Source organism: Rhododendron vialii, chromosome 2a (assembly GCF_030253575.1).
Source record: "Rhododendron vialii isolate Sample 1 chromosome 2a, ASM3025357v1".
Taxonomy (NCBI): domain Eukaryota; kingdom Viridiplantae; phylum Streptophyta; class Magnoliopsida; order Ericales; family Ericaceae; genus Rhododendron; species Rhododendron vialii.
The window spans coordinates 12976280-13000098 of record NC_080558.1 but is presented as its reverse complement, the minus strand read 5'-3'; the positions used below and the strand labels follow the sequence as shown (position 1 = coordinate 13000098).

General features: G+C 38.5%; 3 protein-coding genes across 4 annotated transcripts; 2 read left to right on the top strand and 1 right to left on the bottom strand.

Moving 5' to 3' along the window:
• The first annotated feature begins 1482 nt into the window (after positions 1-1482).
• LOC131316867 (argininosuccinate synthase, chloroplastic-like) lies at positions 1483-7200 on the top strand. Its single transcript, XM_058346358.1, has 11 exons — positions 1483-1618; positions 1733-2017; positions 2534-2592; positions 2680-2761; positions 3368-3509; positions 4216-4264; positions 4427-4609; positions 4855-4929; positions 5025-5210; positions 6052-6140; positions 6422-7200. The coding sequence occupies exons 2-11, from the start codon at positions 1948-1950 to the stop codon at positions 6975-6977; spliced, it is 1491 nt and encodes a 496-aa protein (XP_058202341.1). The 5' UTR covers positions 1483-1618; positions 1733-1947; the 3' UTR covers positions 6978-7200.
• Positions 7201-8437: 1237 nt separating this feature from the next.
• On the bottom strand, positions 8438-10433 carry LOC131316866 (probable inactive leucine-rich repeat receptor-like protein kinase At3g03770). The gene is made up of 5 exons (XM_058346357.1): positions 10288-10433; positions 9458-10035; positions 9309-9334; positions 9014-9125; positions 8438-8650 (listed from the first exon to the last, which is right to left on the bottom strand). The coding sequence occupies exons 2-5, from the start codon at positions 9500-9502 to the stop codon at positions 8438-8440; spliced, it is 396 nt and encodes a 131-aa protein (XP_058202340.1). The 5' UTR covers positions 9503-10035; positions 10288-10433.
• A 4325-nt stretch (positions 10434-14758) lies between these two features.
• On the top strand, positions 14759-19191 carry LOC131316865 (uncharacterized). Of its 2 annotated transcripts, none has more exons than XM_058346355.1 (2): positions 14759-14877; positions 16713-19191. In XM_058346355.1, exon 2 carries the CDS (start codon positions 17221-17223, stop codon positions 19051-19053), a length of 1833 nt encoding a protein of 610 aa, XP_058202338.1. In that variant the 5' UTR covers positions 14759-14877; positions 16713-17220; the 3' UTR covers positions 19054-19191. The 2 variants fall into 2 exon arrangements, with proteins under 2 accessions (XP_058202338.1, XP_058202339.1); XM_058346356.1 differs by having other exon boundaries at positions 14797-14877; positions 16810-19191.
• The last annotated feature ends 4628 nt before the right edge of the window (positions 19192-23819 follow it).

Genomic DNA, 23819 nt, shown 5'->3' with positions numbered 1-23819 from the left:
GCCAGGCACGCGGCACGGTACGGGCACGGAAGTGAGGGGGAACGACACTGGCACAACACGGTACGACACAGAAGTGGGATGGGGCATGAGTCACGACACGGTTCTAGCCAGGCACGACACGGCACGAGTATGAGCACGGACACGGCACGACACGAGGCATTGAAAAACCAAATAAAATATGTTATTAAATAAACAAGGGATTTCATATTATAGTTTACTTTATTTCTGTGTATTTTTTGATAATCCCATAATTTATTAATGTTTTCCTTTTATTTAAGTAAAATAAGATTTTAAAACATTTTATATGGTTAAGAAATTTTGAATCAAAATTCAAACATGATAATATACCAATTACTACACATATACTGATATACATTGCATTTTATCTAATAAAGATTTTTAAAAAAAAGTACATACAAAATAAATAAGAAAAAAAACTAATTTAAAAAAAAATTGGTTTTAAAAATATAATCTCTATGGGGTTCAAACCCAAATCCTTGGGACTTGACATGCATCTCAAACCACCAAGGCAAACAATTTTTTTGTGCTTATAATTAAAACAAGTAATATATATTATATAATTTTATTCTATAAAAACGGGTTTTTTGTACGCTAGCCACACAATTGCGACACAAGTATGACGATCCACACCGTTCATTTTGTTGTTATTGGTGTTTTAATCATTCTCGCAAATTTTCGGGTCTATTGGGTTTTGGAAGCCCTTTCATCAGGACGTAGATTTATTAATAGGAATTTTTTTGTTATGTGCGATCAAGTATATAACGATAACCAATTTACTTCATTTTTTGTGTGAATGATATAATCACTCCCACATAAAAGACAGACGGTTCCGATTTTCAAAAAACAACTCGGGCGGCCCTCAAGTGGTGCATTATAGGACTTTAACGCCTTTGGAAGCACCGAATGTGTTCTAATCACGTAGTTTTCGACATCCGATTATTACCTATTTAGGGAAAAATGATAAATTTGATAAGATCTTAAATCGTAATGGTTTAGATCGAACATTCAAACAAATGAGTTTGCAGCTGCCTTTCAAATCTATACATTCAACTTATTTGGTTCTAAATCAATGTATTCCGCTATAGTCTGATACACGCTAGCCACACGATTGCAACACAAGTATGACGATCTATACAGTTCATTTTGTTGTTCTTGGTGTTTAAATTACTCTCGCTAAAAATTCGGGTCTATCGGATTTTGGAAGCCCTTTCATCGGGATGTAGATTCATTAATAGGAATTTTTTTTGTTAAGTGCGATCAAATATATAACGATTACCAATTTACTTTATTTTTTGCACGAATGATATAAACACTCCCACATAAAAATGTAAACGGTTCCAATTTTCAAAAAACAACTCGGGCGACCCACAAGTGATGCATTATAAGACTTTACGAGAATTTTTTTTTATTGAGTGCATATGAATTGTAGTGCGACTGTTGCACATGATCACGCACTAGCATAAATAGAAAGAGACCTAGCAGCCCATCTCTTCTCTCGGTCTCTCTCACTCTCGTCTCAACGTCTCTCTCGGAGTCTCTGACTCTCCCCATTTTCCTTCAGCTTTGCATCACTCATCATCTCTTGCAGTACTACCAGGTACCCATTTCGAACAATTTTTTGCATAATTACGGGGGGTTTATTAATTCAAAGTTTTTGAATCTCCCCCTCTCTCTCTCGTAAGTTCATCTTTCTCTCTCTCTTGGGCTACAGATCTGTCTCTCTCTCTCTCTCTCGGGCTAAAAGTACCCGCAAAGTACCCAAGGCGTACCGACGGAGTACCCTAGCCGTACCCAAAGATACCAAAAGTACCCGGTACGATTTTGCCTCACCGACGCCGTACCCATAGCCGCACCCGGTGCGCGTACGGCGGCATTTCTGGCGTACCCGTGCTTCATAGCCTAGTATAATTCGGCTTTGTGACAGCAATGTCTCAGATACGGGCAGTAACTCCGTCGTGTTCATCCACCAATCTCATCTTCAATGGATCCAAGCGAGGTAATTGTTCTTTCATTTAGTTTCTGAATGTGTGGATATCCATTTCTCATACACAGGATAAAAGAATGTGAGAAGCGGAGGGGGTGATGAGGAATTTGTGGGAATATATATATATTTTTTGATTTTATTAGGAAAATCAACAAAATATGTTAGCTTTTGCAGACACTCTTTGTAATTGCTATGCAAAACATGGGAACGAATCGAGTTGTGATATGTTTTCTGATGAAGACACGTAAACATAGAGAGATAATGAAAGGAATTTGTTGAAAACTTGAGGGCCACTTTGTATTGATTGTCACACTATTTTTTATGGAAAAACTGGGTTCTCTTTCCCTGTAAAAGTAGGGTTTTTTTTCCTTATAAATATTGCTCAATAGAAACGTAGGTTACTGGAAATTCATGATGTCGAAATTATGAGACAAGACATAACATGCTTTTTGGCCATTTTCACATTTCGTAAGATTCTAATTTTAACAATTTCAAACTATGTTGGTGTAAAACTGGTTTTGTCTTCAGTGCCCTTCCTTCGTCCTGATAGAGTTTGCGGTTCCATTAAGTTGTCTTCATTCCAAGAGGTTTGTGCGATCTCTTTTCATCTCTTTTTATATTTCATTCCTGGGGTTTAAATGATGGGATTGTGTTAAACTCTAATTGTATGGCAGTTAGGGGTGAAAGGGAGTGAGCTCCATAGGCACGTAATTGTTCATAAAGATCGGAACCTTACTAAGGCTCATAACCATCAAGGTATCAACCTTAAGCTTGTGGTCTTGCTTTCTATTTCCCAATTACATCTAGAACTCCATAACCTATATGAAGCCATGCTATTTCATATCTTGGTTATGTTTCATGTATATAATTGCAGAGCAACTTGTACACTTAAACAGGTGTGTATGTGTCCGCGCGCTTGGAGGTCGTTGTTACAGGATCCTGTTATTAGTGCTTTCCGCTATGATTGTGAATAAAAAAGTACCTTTTTGTGTTTTGCGTCTCATTCACCAAGAGTCAACCTTCATTTTGAAGTACCAGTCCATGTTGGGAAAAAAAAGTTACAATACTGACTACATGTTTCAATTTTGTTTTAACTATAGTTTCGACCAGTTCTTTTTGTTCTGTGGTTGCCCCATTTTAACATGGAACTAAGTTTGGGAAAGATTCCAATCTCGGAATTGATTCTATTGGTTTTTTTTACCCTGTTGATCCGTATCGTATTGTGTTAATTGCATATGGTTTTTATATTCCATTTGAAGTTTCTGAAGTTGGAATTTTTTGCTAGTCTATTGAAGGTAGGTAACTTAGGTTTGTGCTTATTTACGCACTGTCTTTACTTTGATGGCTTTAAAAAAACTGCAGCAATTAAAGCCGCTTTGACTGATGAAAAAGAGACAGGAGCCTCTTCTGCTGGGGATGAGAGAGTTTTACGCAAAAAATTGAATAAAGTGGTCCTAGCCTATAGTGGTGGCTTAGATACCTCAGTCATTGTGCCATGGCTAAGGTATGCTGTTTTCTGTTTGATCAATGCATGTTTACTATATTGTGTCATAACTGGATATATGTAGTATGTACAAGATACAAACACATTGGTCTCCCTTTCCAAAGAGCTGCTGTCGTACAGAAAGTTTATTCATCTTAATGTAATGGTGATTTCCATTACATCTGATGAGACAACGAAAGCACATGTCATGTTTTGGGTAACGTTTCTTATCAAAGTGAAGCTTAAGTAGTAACTACTTGTTGTGTGGAGGACAGCCAGTCCTTAATTTAAAGGGCGCAGTTTAGAGAAGACCCCTTCATAGTGTGGTCCTTGGCAAAAAAGTGTTGGATATACCTGAGTTGAATGTTGCAAATAGCATTTTTCTTCCCTGTTATTGATGCCGGTAACATATACGCGAAAAAAGGCTACCCAGTGCACGAGGCTCACGCTATTGCGCTATCTGGAGAAGGGTTGGATGGACACAGCTTTACCCACACGAGCATAGAGACTATTTCCACGACTTATATCGGTTACCTCCATATCACGTTGGGGCAACTTTACATTGCGCCCATGGCGTCCCTCTAATGATGCTTGTAACATGTTCAATATGTATTGCTTTTACTTGCTGTGGTGCTTATAGCCTTATACTGCTCAGGGTATTTACGTGCTCTTCCTGCTAGACAGTTCTTGGTTGTTTTTTTAATTTCGTATTATCTTCTGGATGCAGGGAGAATTATGGCTGTGAGGTTGTGTGCTTCACTGCAGATGTTGGTCAAGTATGCATACTTCAAGTTTTCTTTTCATCTATGTGGTGTTGAATTATGTTTATGAAAAAAATAGTTGAAGATAGCGTGATATTTTTTACTTTGTCTAAAACCTGAGGAACTCATATCAGGTCCCCATTTCACCCACGTGATAGCAATGCTAATTTTCTGCAGGGTACGATTGAATTAGAAGGTTTAGAACAGAAGGCCAAGGCAAGTGGGGCTTCTCATTTAGTCGTCAAGGATTTGAAGGAGGAATTTGTGAAAGACTACATATTTCCTTGCTTGCGAGCTGGCGCAGTCTATGAAAGGAAGTATTTGCTGGGGACCTCAATGGCCCGCCCTGTTATTGCAAAGGTGAGCAGAAGGAACAAGATGAACTCAAGTTGGATATTATAAGGTTGCCCCATTCAAAACCATTAGCAGTGTCAAAAAAGCATGAGGCAACTTATGAGGCAAAGTTTTCTCATTCGAAGAACGATCCCCTTTGTGGCGTGGTGTTGCGTTCTATGATCTCTCAAGTTGGATTTGTATTACATTCGTCAGATGTAGTTTATAAGTTTTGCACTTATATGAACTCTCATATCTACTTGCAATGGCAGGCCATGGTTGATGTTGCTAGAGAAGTTGGAGCTGACGCTGTTTCTCATGGATGCACCGGGAAGGGAAATGATCAAGTATGCCTTCAGTGATCAATTCTTATTTGTGATAGTTACCATTGCAGTTCTTTAATTACACAACGGTTTCGTCGGCTCTATCTTGATATATGCAGGTCCGCTTTGAGCTAACCTTTTTTGCTCTAAATCCTGAACTCAATGTTGTGGCTCCCTGGAGGGAATGGGAAATCAGAGGGAGAGAAGATGCTATTGAGTATGCCAAGAAACACAATGTGCCAGTCCCTGTGACAAAAAAATCCATCTACAGCAGAGACAGGAACTTATGGCACCTTAGTCACGAGGTAAAAATAATTATTTATTTCTCTTGAAGCACTCATTTTACATTGAGCCCATGGTCCCTCGCAGGTTCATGAATGATGATTTCTGTGAACTCTCCAAGTTGCTTATGGTACACATGCCAAGACAGATTGGGCCCTGTCGCTTCTTCATTGTCACTTCTAGTTCTTTTAAATTGACTAATGTACAGACATTGATTAGCTGAATAGAATTGGTTATCATCAAGTGGACACGGTGCAACCCACAATCTTATTAGAAGTCAACTCTTCACCATCCTTGAGTTGTTGCGCAGGAGATGAAAGGAGTGGGATAGGTAAGATACCAAACTCTAAAACAAAGGAAAGTGAGACTCATCGACATCATATGGGTATTGACATGTAGAATGGGACTCGAGAGCAAGTCGAGTAAGACTCATTTTCGAAATGGATAGGTCCACGGGTAGAAGCTCCTTCACTAGGTTGATAGGGTAATCAAAATAGAGACAAATTAGCACAAACCAGGCTCAACCAATATAACCTTTGGGTAGGAACTCTCAATTTTGGGGAAACAATTGGAGGAAATGTGAAACAATGGAATATTGTACACACATGAGAAACTAAGTACCTTTGGCAGCATATTTGTACCTTTTGCTGAATTACCTGATACAATGTGCTTGATGTCAGCTGCATGATATCTGGACATAGTGTTATCTTTTGTGTAATTATTCCCGTAGCTATTTTTCTTCCTTGCCATGGATAGTGAATATATTATCAACTTCTTAATTTATCGTTTCCATGTAGTTAATGCTGATGTCTTTTCTCGCTTTCCCTCCCTCTCTGGTTTTGTGCGTGGTTTGTGGCAATGAAGGGAGACATTCTGGAAGACCCATCAAATGAGCCGAACAAGGATATGTACATGATGAGTGTCGACCCAGAAGATGCACCCGACCAACCCGAGTAAGTTTACTTGTTTGCTATTTATTTCATTTCCTTTACAATCCTTTTGTACGGTGAGAAAAGAAATGGATGATTCGGTTGTGTGTATGGACAGAATGAAAGAGGTGAGAAATGGTGATAAATGAAGAGAAATGCTGGAATGTTCTTTGTCCGTTTTTGTTTCTCACCAAAATGGAGAGAAACTTCAATCCTTTCTTTTCTCGCCATTTCTCCCTGCCCAAAAGGGCCTAATTTACTCAGGCACTACCTTATTCTCTTTTCATGGTCTCACTTCCACATAGATACGTAGAAATCGGGATAGATTCAGGACTTCCCATTTCCCTCAATGGAACGGAGCTTTCCCCTGCATCTCTCCTCTCAGAACTTAACGAAATTGGCGGGAGGCACGGAATTGGACGCGTCGACATGGTTGAAAATCGCCTCGTTGGGATGAAAAGCCGCGGGGTCTATGAAACTCCGGGCGGGACCATCCTCTTCACCGCGGCACGCGAACTCGAGTCTCTGACACTTGACCGTCAAACCATACAAGTAAAAGACTCTCTTGCCCTTACATACGCCGAGCTGGTCTATGCAGGAAGGTGGTTTGACCCTCTTCGTGCCTCGATGGACGCTTTCATGGAGAAGATAACGGAAACCACCACTGGATCAGTGACTCTCAAATTGTACAAAGGTTGTGTCACTGTGACCGGACGTAGAAGCCCTAATAGTCTGTACAGGCAAGATATCTCGTCGTTCGAGAGTGGGCAAATTTACGATCAGGCAGATGCTGCTGGATTCATCCGGCTTTATGGACTTCCAATGAGGGTTCGAGCAATGCTCGAGAAGAGCAGTGCTTGAGAATCAAGATGGGTGATTTGCTGTTTTAATTTAATAACACCTGATGGTTCATTCTCTTATTTTCGATCTAGACTTGTTTCGTATCGTATTAGTAGAAGAATGTTCCTTATGCTTAGTTTTCTCTTTTCGCTCCGTAGTTAAATCGAAATGTAAGGTTTTGTTTGTTTTACTAGTAATGCATTATTGCAGCATTTAAATATATATAGTCCATTTTTCCTTTTAATTAGAAGAATTTTATAATCTGTGAAATTCCTGATATTCGGTATGATATGTTTGCAGTATCATGACTTGTCAGGATATCTGTGACCATTAGCACGAAGAAACTGCATTCCATTCTTACATACAAATTTACTTGATCAAGAGGATGTTCCTTGATGTAGAATGTTTTATATCCAAACAAACGGAGGCTTATACTTTACAATTTGTTCTCAATATTAGAAACCTTTTAATGATACCCATTTCAAAATAGTGAAAAGCTATGTGCACAGCAGCTTATACACAGCAGCTGTGCACAGATGCCATTTTCTCTCGGCTCGGGTCGCACAAAGATGATCGGAGCCGCTCATTTTGTTCTAAATATGTCGTTTAAGGTTTCTGTAAAAAATGAGCTTCGTTCGATATCGTTAGAGGCGTTAACAAAATACCCAAAATCACTACAGAATTTATGTAGTGATTTTGGGTGTTTTGTTAACGCCTCTAACGATATCGAACGAAGCTCATTTTTTACAAAGACCTTAAACGACATATTTAGAACAAAATGAGCGGCTCCGATCATCTTTGTGCAACCCGAGCCGGGAGAAAATGGCATCTGTGCACAGCTGCTGTGTATAAGCTGCTGTGCACATAGCACTGCTCTTCAAAATAATAGGCTTGGTTTTATCATCATTGAAATTTATATTATAAGTTTATTAACTCCTTTAGTCACTGAGTTGCCTAGCTGTATAAGCTGCAGAGACGGTCAATGATTATTCGATAATGTATGCTATATGCATGTGGATGAGAGAGAGAGAGAGAGAGAGAGAGAGAGAGATTCATTTCAACAAAATGGCAGGAAATTTTATACCAATAGACAGGAATCATTTTCTCGAAGTGCAAAGGTTATACACAAATTTATCTAAACTTGTCGATGAAGGTGGTGTTGCAACTAAAGAAAAAGAAGGTTTGAGAAAAAGGAAGGTAATTTTAAGCCTAAAATTTATGTAATACGTAAATAATTTTTCTACTAATATGGATCTTGTTTGATAGATTTCATTGAGATCTTTTATACAGTACAAAAAAAATCAAAAATTTATTTTTCCTTTTTATTATATTTGAGTTTAAAAATTAAAAAAAAAATTAAAAAAAAAGAAACCTTACCTGAAACACCCCCGAAAAGTCTTATCCTGTACATAACAATTCCCAATAAGCTGAAAAGATTCGAGGCATGTTCCCCTGTTCACAAAACCACAAAGTGAGAGTATTTAAGATCTTTGGTCACCATCAGCATTTGCCTGTACTTGGGCTGCATACTGCAAGTTCCAGAGAGCATCCTCAAAAGATGGAGGAGTCGATGAATCAGGAGAAAGGCATTTGCTTGTTATGTCGATAAAGATCATCAACGATTCTTGTGAGCAAGAGGAAAGCACAAGCGGATCCACTATCCGCCCCCGCCCTTCCTGGCTACGGAACGACACCTATAAAATGCAGAAGCTAGCGTTTGAGGGGTTTGGTTACATCAACATCAAAATAACCAAAATGATCAAAATATTAGTGGAAGTTGGTAGACAAGCTAAGAGGGACTAAGAATAGTTTCCCGTTTGGTCGATGTTCCTAGAAAATCAAATACATGTATCCCACGCAGATCTCCTCCTACTTCAAGATCTTTGCAATCAACACAAAATCCGCCAAGTCGTTCTCCTTTGATTTAGGCCAAACATGCCCTAACTCAGCTGCTTTTAGGATGAGAAAAAACCCTTCATTAGTAGGTACTGATGATTGGCGTTGCATTATGAATAGAGTAAACATGATTTGCATTAAAAAGGATATTTAGCAGATACCATTTCATTCTGCAGAAATGCTTCCCTTCTTGCAGATACCGTTGGCCCCACAAACGACTCGAGTAATATGAACCCAAAGCTATGCACATCATCCTCTAAGGATTTCATTTGCCTGCAACGATCGATGGAAAATGATACTTAAAGATCCAACGATTGCAAGTTCAATCAAAATCCACGACTCATCGTTTCTCAAGGAAACGACTATATTTATATTTCGCCACATTGACCTTCCACTTTGTTGACAGTAAAGTTTCATTTTTATTGAGGAAACCAAAAAAAAAATAAAAAAACTTACCATGAATTAAGACCCTGTCCTTTTGCCTACGACCATGAAAATGAGTGAATCAGTTAGGAAGTGAGCACAACAAAAAGACACAAAAACAGCAAAAGGCAACCAACCAATTTACATACTATGGACTAGGGAGACATCAGACATTCACATACCTCATTATGATCTTCATCTTCTGCAATAACAATAGACAGCCCCATAGTCTCTAAGCTTTGCCATCAGATGCTCGTTCAGGAGTATATTATTTGCTTTCAACCTATTGTTGAAGAAACTGGGAATAATTTCAGTATGTAGGAAGTGCACAGCCTTCGCCACGCCAGTCAGAGCTGACAACCTGTCTGCCCATTTGAGAGTTTTTTCTGGACTATTATCTGCAAACCCATCCGAAAATTAGGCTAGAATTCAGATCCAATTGATATATTTGACCTACGTTACAAACTTTGGGGTTATGGCTCCAACTATTACTATTTCATGATTTCAGCTTACCCGAGAGACGTGCACGATAATTCCCATTTGGCACATATTCATATATGAGATAGACTTCATTTGCATTAGATTCATCTCTTCCACCGCCATTGATGCAGAAGAAACACAAGAGGCAAACCAAATGTGGGTGGCGAAGCTTTGCAAGCAATTCCAACATGAGTTTAAGATTCCGGACAGTATATTTTTTTGATACAGTTAGGCATCTAACAGCTACTTGAGCTCCATTCTCTGGTCTTCCTTTGTGAATCTGCCGAAACAGAAGTGCGGGGTTAAGGAGGTTTTACAGGAATAGAAAGCCTAAGCACTCAAGTTATGGAGGTTCCCAATTGCTAACTAACTTGTTGCTTGTAACAAACATACGCAGTGGCGGTTAAGGCTTTTACTTTCATTGGGTATGCTATATATGACTAACAAAGAAGAGGCAATGGAAAGAAACTTTCTTCACGATCGTGGTTATCATGATGTAAAGTTCTAAAGCATATTAATTCTAGGATATTACCTTCCCATATGAACTTTCCCCCGTTATGCAAGACTTGTCGAAGTTGTTTGTAGCTTCCATTAGTTCTTCTAAGCTAAACAACTGACACACTGGTATACCTTCAGAGCCTAAGTTTACTGCTTGAGAAATATACCCTGGGCAAAAGAAGACACCACTTAAAACTGCAAATCGGAATTTCTTAATATACAAACTGTTGCAAAAACCCCGTAGAACAGCTCCAGTGGCGAGCTATATTCCTTGCCAAAGCTGAAATTTGGCTACAGCTCACCAAAATAAACTGTATTGTACTTCGTTTCAGTTTGTTGATGATTACTTTGACTTTCTGGATAAATTATGCAGAAGGGTAACCATTCTTTTCCCTTTTTCGGTTTATTATAACTACATTAAAGCACATTCCTCTTCACATTGTGACAATACGGAGATGGGGAGAAAACAAAACAAAAGCAGCGAAGCCAAGCGCTACGCCACCTTCATACCAACCATCCCAAGAACTAAATTAACAATACAAACACAACTTAAGAAACCTATACTAAAATTTCGCATGCAGACAAAGCCTTGGTCCAACTCTCTTGTGGTGTTCATACGAAAACTCGTTGTTGAAATGATATTTTTATAATCCAAACCAGTTAGTTTTCAAAACGCAATCGTTACCTTATTAGTACAAAATATTAAGTTGTTCATGTACCAATAGATACCTCGTTAAACCACGTTAGTGCATAACAAAATTACTGTGTTCGAAAACCAACCCCCTGTGGCTTGCCGTCTCCGTATGTGTATATTTGTATATCCTTGTACGTGTATAGACTTAACAAAATTTCCCTAAACTAAATGTTGTAGAGAGAGAGAGAGAGAATTTCATTTTGTCTTTATGATCATATTGTTTGTGTTTGTTAGTTTTACACCAACCTTTTATAATTTGTTGGTTCGTCTCGACGTACGAAAAGAATTGTAAAAGTAAAAATTATGACATTTACCTGACGGTTTTTGGAAATATCCAATAAGAAGTAAAAAAAAAAAAAGTCGGTGTTTTTTAAAAAAATTTCTTGGATATTTTCAAAAAATGTGTGTAAATGTCTGGCTTTTTTTGAATTTTTCTTGGATATTTCCAAAAAAAATGTGTCCATTACCTCCGGATAGGAAATGAAAACCAACGGCAAATGAAATGCATTCATGGTGATATATGTGAATGATGTGAGTACGAAGTACTTTGAAATACTTGGAATTCTTTATCGTCCTGAACATGAATTTCATCCACTTCCAAGTGCGTAAAACCTGAGAGTACAAAAATCCAACTCAATGTATCACTACTCACCAACTACTAAATTGAAAACTACTAGTAGGACACAACGAGATCCAGAAATTGAAGTGTTGGGGTGAAATCAGGGGTGGCAAATTGAACCCAAACCCATTAGAAATCCAAACCCATCTATTAAAAAATAGACCTAACCCAACTCATTTATTAGTTGGGTTAGAATGGGTCCAAACCCATCTAACCCATTTATTATTGGGTCTTAAATGAGTTTCAATTGGGTCAACTTAAATGCCCAATGGGTCATGAACATTACCCAACAAAAAAATAGAACTACCACAGAAATGAAAAAAAACAAAAGTAAACATGTTACGTGAAGCGAACCTTTTTCTTGGTCAAATCGGGAACTGGTGACTCGGTTTGAACGGTTTCATGTTACGAATTTCAGTTATCCAAAGTACTTATGAGCTTGGCTTGGTGATTAAGTAAATTATTTTGATACTCTCAAATGGAGGAAGATGGGTTGGAGATGCTCTTATGAGACTGAACGAATGTCAAACAAGTTTTAATCGATCCGATCACGAGTAGTTTGAATTTTCTAAGCATCATAAGTTGAACGAGTCGAGTAGTGTTTTGTTTGAGCTTGGTTCAAAAGTTTAACGAGCTTTAAAAAGATGTTCAAGTTTGTTTTATTTGAGTAACAAATCAATCTCAAACAGAGCTTTTAACAAGCGAACACGAACTCCAGTCGTTCGGTTCGTTTATCTGCACTATCTACATGATGCATGACACAGGAATATTAGAATGAAAGAAACTACTACATGATAGTTGGAACTTGGAAGTATTCTAGTATCCCTATCAAGGGTCATCATTAGCCCGAAGGCTCGCGATCCGCCCAAAGCCCGTCCGGCCCGAGCTTATAAAACGGGTGGGTTAGCCCGGCCCGTAGTTTGTAATGGGCAGGCTCGGGCCTATGAATTTTTACTCGACCCGCCTGTAGGCCCGACCCATGAGCCCGGCCGACAGCCCGCCCGTGGTACCCGCCCAAAAGCCCGCCAACGGGCCCGCCTATTCGCCCAAAATCCCACAAAATCCTTTCTTTTTTCCCTCGGTTTAGTTTTGCCCAAGGAAATTTAAGCCCACCCGTTGGTCCGCCGGCCCGCCAATTGGGCTAGCCCGTGGGCCGGGCTTGGGCTTCAATTTATGGTAGGTAGCCCGGCCTGCCAAAAAGAAAAAGCCTGGTCAGCCCAGCCAGTGGGTGGGCTTGGGCAGCGACTTGGCGGGCTGGCCCGGCCCGGCCCGATGATGACCCTTAATCCCTATATTAATTATTGATGAGCGTAAAATATTGACATATTGAAGCCTCAATATCATATGTTTTCTAGTTCTTTATTGTGCCTAATTAAATATAGTTATCATCTTTTTTATCATTTATGCTAAATTACTTAATTATGCAGGAAAGATGATAATTGTATTCAAAGCAAATGGGGGTCCAATTAAGTGGTGATTTGGAATCAAGAATAGGCCGCAACGGATTTGGTTCTGATACAAGAAAAGATTTGCAACACGTCATTTTGTTCTTCACGTGATTAGGACTCGGTTAAGGCAAGTCATTGATTCATGATTTAGAAGCATGTACTAGTAATTGGAAATCTACACGCAGCTAAGAGTTTATTCTTAGAAATCAAAGGCTATCATAAAAGGCAGAATTGGGTTTGAGAATCAAGAAAAAAAGGAAAGACAATTTCTAAGAGAAATCTTTGAGTGGACCAAGTAACAAGGATTCTCCTTGTTAAGGAAATAAATCTCGGCAGTGTGTATAAACAAAGGGCATTAGGCTTTGCATAGAGAGATCCATCGGAGAGAACTCACTGACGGGAAAAAGAATAGAAGCACTACCTCGGCTGGAGCAAGGAGGAATAAGTGTTGAACATCTTTTCATATTTTGGGAGACCTTATTTTCTTCAATGGAGTTCTTTTATTATTTGAGTATGTGTTTTGACTCCATGAGCGGCTAAACTCTTCAACTAGGGTTGAGGATGAAGCCCCATTAACGATTATTATTTATATATTTATGAGATTTGATTTTACCCAAATATGTGATTTCGATTATGATTAAATTGTTCTTACTCCAAATCAACTGTTAGGGATAAATTTTGGATATGAGTTCAATCATGTTTTTCTCATGATTTGGAATTGTCTTTAACATTGAACGCTGGATTTTCATTGTTAACTATAAAACTGGATATTTATTGTGATTTGTTAAAAGCAGATACAATTAATGATTCGATTTTATACTTGCGAGCGGAGATGAACAAACATTAGACTTTTTGATGAATTTTCACGATGATATTTTCCATGGTAACAGAATTAGCTTTCAGATTATCATGAAGAAATTTTGGGTAAAGTCAATGATCATGAATATATAATGATACTAGTTAATGGGTGTGGATTCCGAAACTAGTATTTTCTCCTTTGATTAAAAAGAAATTTCAGTTTCCTCGTCTTTGATAATTTAGTTTATTGTTTTTACTTTTCACTTTTAGTTTAAAAATCAATCTCAAACTTCTGTCAACTAGGTTAGGGTTGGATCATTTTAAAATTATTTAGTTTTCCTATAAAAATCACAAAGTCCCTGTGGGTTCGACCTCGCTCTTGCATTACTATACTTCGGTACGATTCGTGCGCTTGCGAGTACATTAAAATTTCACATCAATTATCCCAAAAAAGAAGAAGGAATAAATCAACCCCGTTCAATAATAAGAAGATTAATCACCCACTAACATCGCCAAAATAATATATTACCCTTTTGGGGTGGGTGTGGGTGGTGGGGGATGAGGATTTCAATAATGTGAGATTTTTCACCTATCCGATCGACGTAATTTTTGACATGATCGATGTTTTCAACGAGCTATAAAAAATGAACGGTTTCGATCATTTTTCACAACTGGACCAAGATCGGAGAGGAGGAAGATTGGACGGGAGTTCATTTTCCGTTTTCAAAAAGTCTAGAAACGCGAAACTAAAATACACGGATACTCACACACACTCACAAAGATGTGAGCCCCAAATGGTGTGTGGGCCTTAGTTTGTCCTTAACGAGTATTAATTATCAAAACACGTTTTGGGCCGTCATTTTCCCAAATTATTTTCGTACTTTTAGTCTATAGTGGGCCCACAGGCACCCTGGCCAGCCAGCCCCATTCACAAACATTCCCACAGCCCAATTCCCAGTAAATACGGCGGCGGTCTTGCGAACTACTAGTACTAAAGTGCAGTAGAAATATCTCAACCCCTAGAGAGAGAGAGAGAGAGAGAGAGCCCAACGATCCTCGACGAAGGTAAAGTGCGATTTGTTGATAGAATTCTGATATAAACATTGAGATGTTCATCTATCTCTATCTAAAATGCATCATCTACATGCTTGCTTTCAAAAGTTTTATATATATATATATATATATATATATATATATATATGTGTGCATGGATTTGTACGTTTGCAGTCGTATAAGATGCTATTGTGTATTTGACAATTGGAAATATAATGCCAATTCCTCTTCTTAAATCTTGGATTCTTGGTAGTATCTTGGTGTGTACATGATCACATGCTATCAATTCGAAACTGCTATCAATTATTTTGGGTTCAGTTCATATAGAGCTCTACCCTGGCTTTAATTGGGCCGCAAGTGAGCGAATGAATTGATTCCTCAGGATTAGTTGAGATGTACATAAGCTAGTTTAAACACCTAAGTTATTAGAAAAATTAATATATCACATAAAGACTTTGAGTTTATACTCTTGGGGCCAGTTTGTTTGACAAGACTAATAGAGAAAAATACATCAATGGCGTTCCATTAGCACTTTTAGAAAAAAGTGTCATTTTGTTCTTATTTGAATTTTTTTCGCGTTTGTTAGTTAAAAGTGGTCCTTTGTTCAAAATATTTGGGTAAAAGTAAATTATTTTTTACTTTTTCGGTAAGGTAAAAAAAAATTGGTACAAAACGAACAAACACGAAAATTATTCAAATAAGGATAAAACCAAAAAAGTGAAAAAAATTGTTAGTGGAACGGGGTAATAATATAATAAAATATGTAATTCTATCGGATACTCCATCCAGCCCAATTTGTTAGTCATTTTCAGATGTTGGTGGTGGCCTAGTGCCATTTTTTATTTGCTTATATCTTGTAAGTTATAATTTTTTTTTTTTTTGTGATTTTGAAAACATTGTTTCATAGAACTAATCTACAAACAAGACCCTTATCACACATGACAAATGCTCTTAATTAAAAAAATATAATCACTTTTTCATCCAGTTAGGATAGAACGAGGGATAACAGACGAGGATGGAGGGAGTAGTAAAATGGGGTTAATAATACCACATCCCCATGGTATTGTATAATTAACCAATCACCGGATGTGTGGTATCCTTGCTTATATAGTCCAATATGTTACACTCATATTCAGTCAAACTATTGGACCCTTATGGGATTGTAGATTTAGAGCACAGTGGTTAATTGTTCTTGAGTACTCGAAACTGAATAATTTGATGAAACTCGAACAAATCTTTGGATTGGTTGCTTTTCTTTTTCTCTACTTCATAACTTGGGTTGTGGTGGGTATTGGTGATAAACTCAATTGAACTGCATTCAAATTTATCGAAAATCTTGGGGTTCTTACGCAGTTGTTATGAAGATGGAACTCAGACTAGATATCAGAAGTTTTAGACGGACAAAATGCAAAAGAAAAAGCAAAGGTGGATTTGCTCCAAACGGGATTAAGATTTGAGAATGTAAAGAGCACTGATGATTTATGAGAAATTTATCAAAGTTCACCTTTTCAGTAGGGCCACCTTGATCACGTCCTTTTCCACTAAGCGATTACTTGGGAAAAAAGGGTACTTAATCTAGTTTTGCTGAGTGAGTCGGGCCATTTTTCACATAGAATCTGTCGAAAATATGTGGAGTTTCTGTTTGGCTTTTGACTAACATCCTTACTCTTTCGGGTTATTCTTGAAATGCTAGGGGAGGTCTATGTTTTTCTATATAAATTACAACACCGTGACTTGCTTCTTTTCATTCAGTATGTCAGCGTGGATTGTTTCATTTCAGGCAGTCTGGTTTTTGCTTTTGTAATTTGCTACCTGGTGTATTGAAGCAAATTCTTGCTCTTGTGCAGTTAGATCGTGTTTTCTATTCACCTATGATCATTGGATTATGCTCCTACGTATCAACAGAATAGCTGGAAACTAACTGGTTACCCTCTTGTGGTACAGTTTGTATTATCCGTCAATTTCTTGGAGATATCTTGTCAGGTTTGATTATTTTGAACGGTTTTGGCGTATTGAAGGACAAGAAGTGGGGATGATTTGGGGTCCTTATTTGTTAGTTAATCATGATTGTTACCTGATTGACATGGTCAGCCAACTAGATATTGTGAGAAGAGATGAGTTTGTTCAAGTGCTTGACCAGACTTTGTATTTAGGCATACTAATTTTCTGAAATTTGGCTTGTAGAACTCGTAGAATGGGTTGTGTTGGGCCACTTGACATTGAGGATTATGCGCAGGTTTTTGCCAGAAGAGCCTATCTGAGAGGGTTTTCTGACTAGCATCTTTCCCAGGGTAGGAATCGAAAATTGAGGCTTTTGGACTACTTCTGTTCCGCATTTAGTTTAATGGTCACATAATGGTGCCTGAACTTCTCTCATACCTCCAAACTTTCTGGCTTTTCTCGCTACATAAAGTTGATGATTTGGAAGTATCGGACAGATTAGTTCGTGGTCTCTCCATACCTGAGCAAACAAAGCAATTTGTATTTGCCATCTCTGAACCTGAATCCCAGTCCGTAATTTACATACTAGCAGCGCAAAACTTGTCTGAGCAAGCAGCTTTAGATGCAGAGTGTCTTATTAAAGAGGTTCGCCCAGAGGCGGTCATGGCTCAGGTTACTCCTTCAGTCCTCATCGAGATTTTAGCAGAGGAAGCAAGATCGAAGGATAATATGGTGAAACAAATGCCAACTTCTACCTTTGGGGTACTTAAAGGTTGTACTGTTGGCAAGTTAAACAAGGCGACGTATGAAAGTATTGCTGGGAATCTCGTTTTGCAAGAAATTTTCGGGGTGGGTTTTCACAAGCATTACTTGGTTGCCAAAAGGGCTGCAGAAGATGTCGGGTCCGTTTTCTTTTTGCTCAGTTCTCCTTGTATGAATGCTGAGAGTGACTCTTGTCGTGAACTCAGTTTGGGAAACAAGCTTCAAGCTTTAGTCCCACAACAACCTGTTTTGGCCCCAAAGAATGTGGATTCTGCTTTGTCAAACAGATTCTGCCTCTCTGATGATCTGCAATCCGAGCTGGTCAGTTGTTTGTCTTCATTTCTTGAACAGTCAGATTTGAAAGTAGCTTCCATTTCTGAATTTCAAATTGGACAGGTTCAACCCAGATGCAATTACCAGGCCCCACCATTTTCTCAATCCATTTATCCTTTACTCACAGACTTCAATAGCATTTTTGTTGATCTACCATCAATTGAGAAGGCTTTGTCTTGTGCACAAAAGATGCTTTTTGATATTGACAGAGGTGACGTTGTGGATGCCCAACTGCTATCTGAGGTTCATACCTTCAGACTTGCAGTTGAACGGCTACGAATTGCACTGAACAAAGCCGGTCGAAGCCCTATGGGAAAAGTCCGAGGCTCAGCTACTAAGGAATTCTCCAAACTTCCTATGAGTGAGAAGTCTCATGTTGTTCTAGCACAAGCCCTTCGGAGTAAAACCAAACATTTCAAATCCATAGTAGCTATTGTGGAAGCTAGTAGCTTAGCAGGCCTTAGAAAATATTGGAGGACTCCAGTGTCCTGGGATTTTGAACATTTGGTGAAACAGTCGATTAGAAAGTATGACGATGAACAAGAGAGGCTTGCCATTGGCACTGTCGACAAGAAGTTACTCACAGAAAATCCAATGGTAGCAGTTGGAGCAACAGCAATTTTAGGAGCTTCATCCATTCCAAAACTTGTCTCTTTATCAACTTTCATTAAACTGGTTACCTTTAAATTCCCTGTGTCATTTAAATTGCTTTTGACATATACTCAAAAGGCAGCAGCTCAAGGAATTGCGGCTTATGGAGCTAAAACCACTTCTGTGTTGAAAGCAGCTGCTTCTGCCGAAAAAATTCGTGCGGTGGCCCATGGGCTTATAGCCTCTGCTGAGAAAAGCAGTCTTTCGATCATGAAGACAGCATTTTATCAGATAATGAGGAGAAAGGGTGTCCAGCCGATTGGGCTTATGCCGTGGACAACTTTCTGTTGCAGCGGGGCTACTTTTGGAGCTTTGTTCATGTATGAAGAAAATATCGAATGTGGTGCGGAATCTATTCCTACAGCTTCCTCAATTGCCTGTTTGGGTCGTGGGATTCGAAATTTACATCAGGCGTCTCAGGAAGTTAAGCAGGCAAATGCATCAACAATGCATGGGAATATGGAATCCATAATGTACAGATGCAAAAAAATGAAGAAGTAAGGTAATATTAACCTTTTTTTCTCAGCATACCGATTGGGCCCCTTCTTGAATTTATGTGTAAATATTGCTTATGGTGTCATTAATTTGGACTAGTAGTTTTCAAGATCAAGGAATCTGTGAGAAACAAAAATTTTGATCCTCTTTTCAGATTTTGTGAATTTGGAAACTGAAGATTATGATCTAGCATGACTGAATAACCGACAGCTGGTGAGGGAAACCAAATAAAATTCTGCCGATTTGGGTGTGGGAATTCCATCTGTTTTGTCTCAAAAACCTTGTTGAACTGGGCACAAAATACATCTGCTATTCCTGTCCACATTTTTCTGAAAGTTTGAGAGTGTGGAGTGTTACGTTCTAGGTGTCCCGGGTAATATACGAATGTCATAGATTTTCCAGTTGCAATTTGAAAATCTTTAGTTTCTCCATAATTTTGGCACATTCCCAACTTGAGGATTTTGCTTTCATTTTTACAGCTGCTTGCTTGCACTAAACTTTCGCGCCGAGACTTGGTGTAGGACCAATTAGGCTATATATATACCGCCACTGATATTATCCTAACATTGGAAAATTTTGCAGTTGCGCATTTCCATACCATAGGAAAACTGATAAGTTTTCTGGTGATTGTGTTGAATTTTCGTGGCATAGCTACGGATGGGTGTACCATCACAAAAGTTGAGCTATGAATGATTGTGGTTTAAGTTATGAATGTGGTGGTTTGATCACGACGTTTTCTCATCAGAAAATGTATGAAAATTCGCGCTATATATATGTTATGAGTTTTTGTGGTGTAGTTTGGAGTCGACGTATATTGCAACTCATTTTCGGGGCATTGCTCGAAACCATTCGTCGGGCTACATATCATCTTGTTTCTCAAAGCACCAATATAGAAGTCACGCATATGTATGTGTTTGCGTTTGCCAAATCGCAGCACGAGCTTGATAAAATGACTGTTCAATGCTCTGCTATATCAACTGCTCAAATTTCACAAGTGCCAAACATCGTACTGGGTTTGGCAAAAAGTTTGTCGATTGGCGAAATTTCGGAAGGCTTCTCTCTCTCTCTCTCTCTCTCTCTCTCTCTCTCTCTCAACTGATTGAGTTGCATTTGGTATTTTTATTTGGCATTGTGGGAAGAAAGTAGTAAGAAATGTCAATTGCATTCTTTTAGCCCGATTGTCGATATGTATCACGTTTTTTTGTTGATCCAGAATCGTCCCCACAATCGCAACCTTAGATTGCGTAGTCACCCCGTGAACCGGAGCCCACTTTCGCAATTCTTTTGCAAAGGATTTTGCTTTCAGTGGAGATTGAACCAAAGACTTGTGCTTCTAAGATAGCGCCGAATTGGTACTAATTGGATTTCAATCTGAATGTCCAAAATATTTTTGGAAGCGCGCGATTGAGCGCCGTAAACTTTATCTACGGGTTGCTCCATTAAGAAGTTAATTACTATTCTCTATGACAATATGGGTCGCAATATTTTCGAGGCAATATTACAAATCTTGTGGGCCTTATTATACAAATTAAGTTTCACACTCATGCCAATGACATAGTCTTTAACGAATTTGACTTTTCATTCCACGCTCTGCCATATTATCACGAGGTTTTCATTTTTCGGTCCACTTAAATTTTGGTATGGATGCAGTACTTGTCAAACTCTACAATATCAATTATTCGGATCCGATTTTTTTGATACAGAGGATGGAATGATTAAATTGAAGGAAGAAAAAGAATCAAGGAAGAAGATGATGGCATATTAGACTTTTCATTGTTTTTCGTTAGTTGATTTTGCATTTTTTTTGTTAATTGGGTGCGTCTGCACGTTTTCACAAGGAGTGCAGACGCACAAAATTGAACCTGAGGTGATGTATCTATCTGCACATGGCCCAACCCACAGACGGTATAATTGAACTTAACCCTTTATTATATCTAGGACTGGACTTTGTATTGACCAAGCGATGTGAAAATTGAGTCCACCTTTCCAGATGCCTAGCTACCGAAACTCTCTACCCAAGCCTGAAGATAGGGAATGACAATTGTTTTGTGGTCTTTGAAGGTATACGACTATGTAGTGCCTCAACACCTCTGTCACCACATATTTATGTGAAATTCATGCAATTTTTTTTGTCTGCTTTCAAACTCATACCAATAAGGTAATCTTTTGCATTCGACGTTCCGCGTTCATCTTCATGAATGGTGGAGTTGAGGCTCCATGTAACGGACCCAATATCTTTCTTTTTTTTTTAAACGGCAAAGAAGAAGAAAAAATTTATTAATAAAAATGTAAAGATTACAAAAGATAAGAGGGATAAGAGCACATTGACATCAATACAAGAGGATAACATCCAAATGAAGATGACACACTATCCCGCAACAATCATAAGTCACCCAAGCCCGAAAAGGATACAAGCTAGGCAAAACCAAGGCACCCGCACCCATAAACAATCCCATGCCGCCCAAGGCCTTCAGAGAAGTAGGCAAGTGTGTGGTTCGTGTTGTTGGTGGGGTTCTACTTTTGGGTTTGAGGCTTGTTAAGTTTTTGGTTGTTTTCAAGTCGGGTTTCTATGGGTTTTTTTTGGTGTTCAATTGGCGGTTTGCCTTCCTTTAAGTGTCGGGTGGCTTTTTGCCCGTTATACCCTTGATCTTTTTAATTTTTGTAATCCTTTATAAAGATTAATAAATTCTTTTTGCTTAGTTAAAAAAAAGAAAAGAAGAGGCGAACCAAAATACAATCATACATAAGTTTAAAACAGGCTTATTTACTTTTTTGGTCCCTAAAGTATTTCTGTCGTGTCACTTTGGTCCCCAATATTCCAATTGTAAACATTGCATCCCCAACGTATCAATTTTGTGTTTAAATGGTCCCTGGAGGTCACGGCGTTCATTTCCTCCGTCAAAATGAAGGGCAAACTTGGTATTTCACCACCCCATAGCTTTATTTTCTTTTTTGGTCCCCAAAGTATTTCCGCCGTGCCATTTTGGTCCCCAATGTACCAATTGTAAACTTCGTATTTCCCCAGCTACTGCAACACCCCTTCCATCTTATGTTACATGGAGACAGGTGCACATATCGGGTGCAAGTGCATATCTAAGGGTCGGATACCTAAAATTCAAAAATTGGGAATACGTGGATATGGAGCTAGATTTAGACACATGTGCAGAGATACGTTAAATAACTTTTTTTTGAAATATTTTTTTATATTTGTAAATTTCCATAACAAGATAGATAATTTATGTATGAAAAATCCAAAATACATTTTATTCTTTTGTTTTGTCATCAAAGTATAATAAAAGCCCATCAAAAGGCTAATGAAGGCCCATTTATTTTACAAGATTGATACGCCCACCACATTTTTGTCCACCGCATGTCATGTGGGACCCACTTTCGAGCCCCACAAAAATACAAAAAAATAAGTACTTATTTTTTTAAAAGGTAATTTTAAAAAGGTAATTTCAAACTCAAAAATAATGTGTTTATGTAAATAATTTTTTTAGCAATATAGATTTTGTTTGATAAATCTCATTGAGATCTTTTGAACAATGCAAAAAAAATAAAAACAAAAAATTATTTTTTATTTACATTATTTTTAAATTTAAAAATGTAAAACAAGTTGCTTATTTTTTAAGAAGGTTTGTAGGGCGATGGCCAAAACCCAACTTTACAACCCCAAAGAAATAAAACAAACCCTAAAGCCCACAAATAAAATAAACCTTAATTGAAAAGGAGGAAAAAAACAGCGCAGTAGAAGAACGTCGTTCTACAACGACTGCGGCGACGATTTTTTTTTTGCCGGGTCCCGTACGTATCCCGCACTTGTGTTGTGTCGTGTCGACAGGAGTACTTTGTCAAAACTCGCAGATCTGTGTATCGTAGTCTCCACCACCCCTTACCTCCACGTCAGTCCTTCCACCACTCTTGACTGGCAATTGGTATAATATTAGGGACCAAAATGGCACGGAGGAAATACTTTGGGGACCAAAAAAAGAAAATAAAGCTATGGGGTGGTGAAATACCAAATTTGCCCTTCATTTTGACGGAGGGAATGAACGGCGTGACCTCCAGGGACCATTTAAACACAAAATTGATACGTTGGGGATGCAATGTTTACAATTGAAATATTGGGGACCAAAGTGACACGACGAAAATATTTTGAGGACCAAAAAAGTAAATAAGCCGTTTAAAACACCTATACAAAAGCTCTCAAAAACACAGCCGGTCCCAACAAACCCCCGGCACTGCTAATTGTTGGATTGTGATTATGTCCTAATAATACTCGGGTTCGGGTTCCGCTTGTCTCCCGATAGGGTTAGTTGTCACTTAGAAACAACACACCTGTTGGGCAAAAAGTATAATGCTTCATCAGGAGGTTTGTGGCCAAGTAAGTGTTGATGTTGCAGTAGAGGACACACACAAAATTAACTTCGAATGCTTCCGTCAAAAACGGAGCCTGCTTCCTTGCTTCCCATTTAGATGAACACATCGAGTATTTGTTTGTCTTCGATCTTTGCTACTACATCCTACGTGATTCCCAGCCTTACGGCGGTTCGGATCGATCGCGGTTCTTAATTGGGACCGACGGTGGTATCAGAGCGGGGATAAGAAAGAAGACGAGCGTGCATATTCGGTTTATGGGGATTTTTTTTTTTTTTTTGGCAATCCACATCCAAGCTATTCGGTCAGCAATTTACTTTTGTTTTCAATTGTTCGTATGGCTTCAAAAATTTGTTTCCATTGATGCTTCTAAGATGGAAAAACTGAATGGGCTT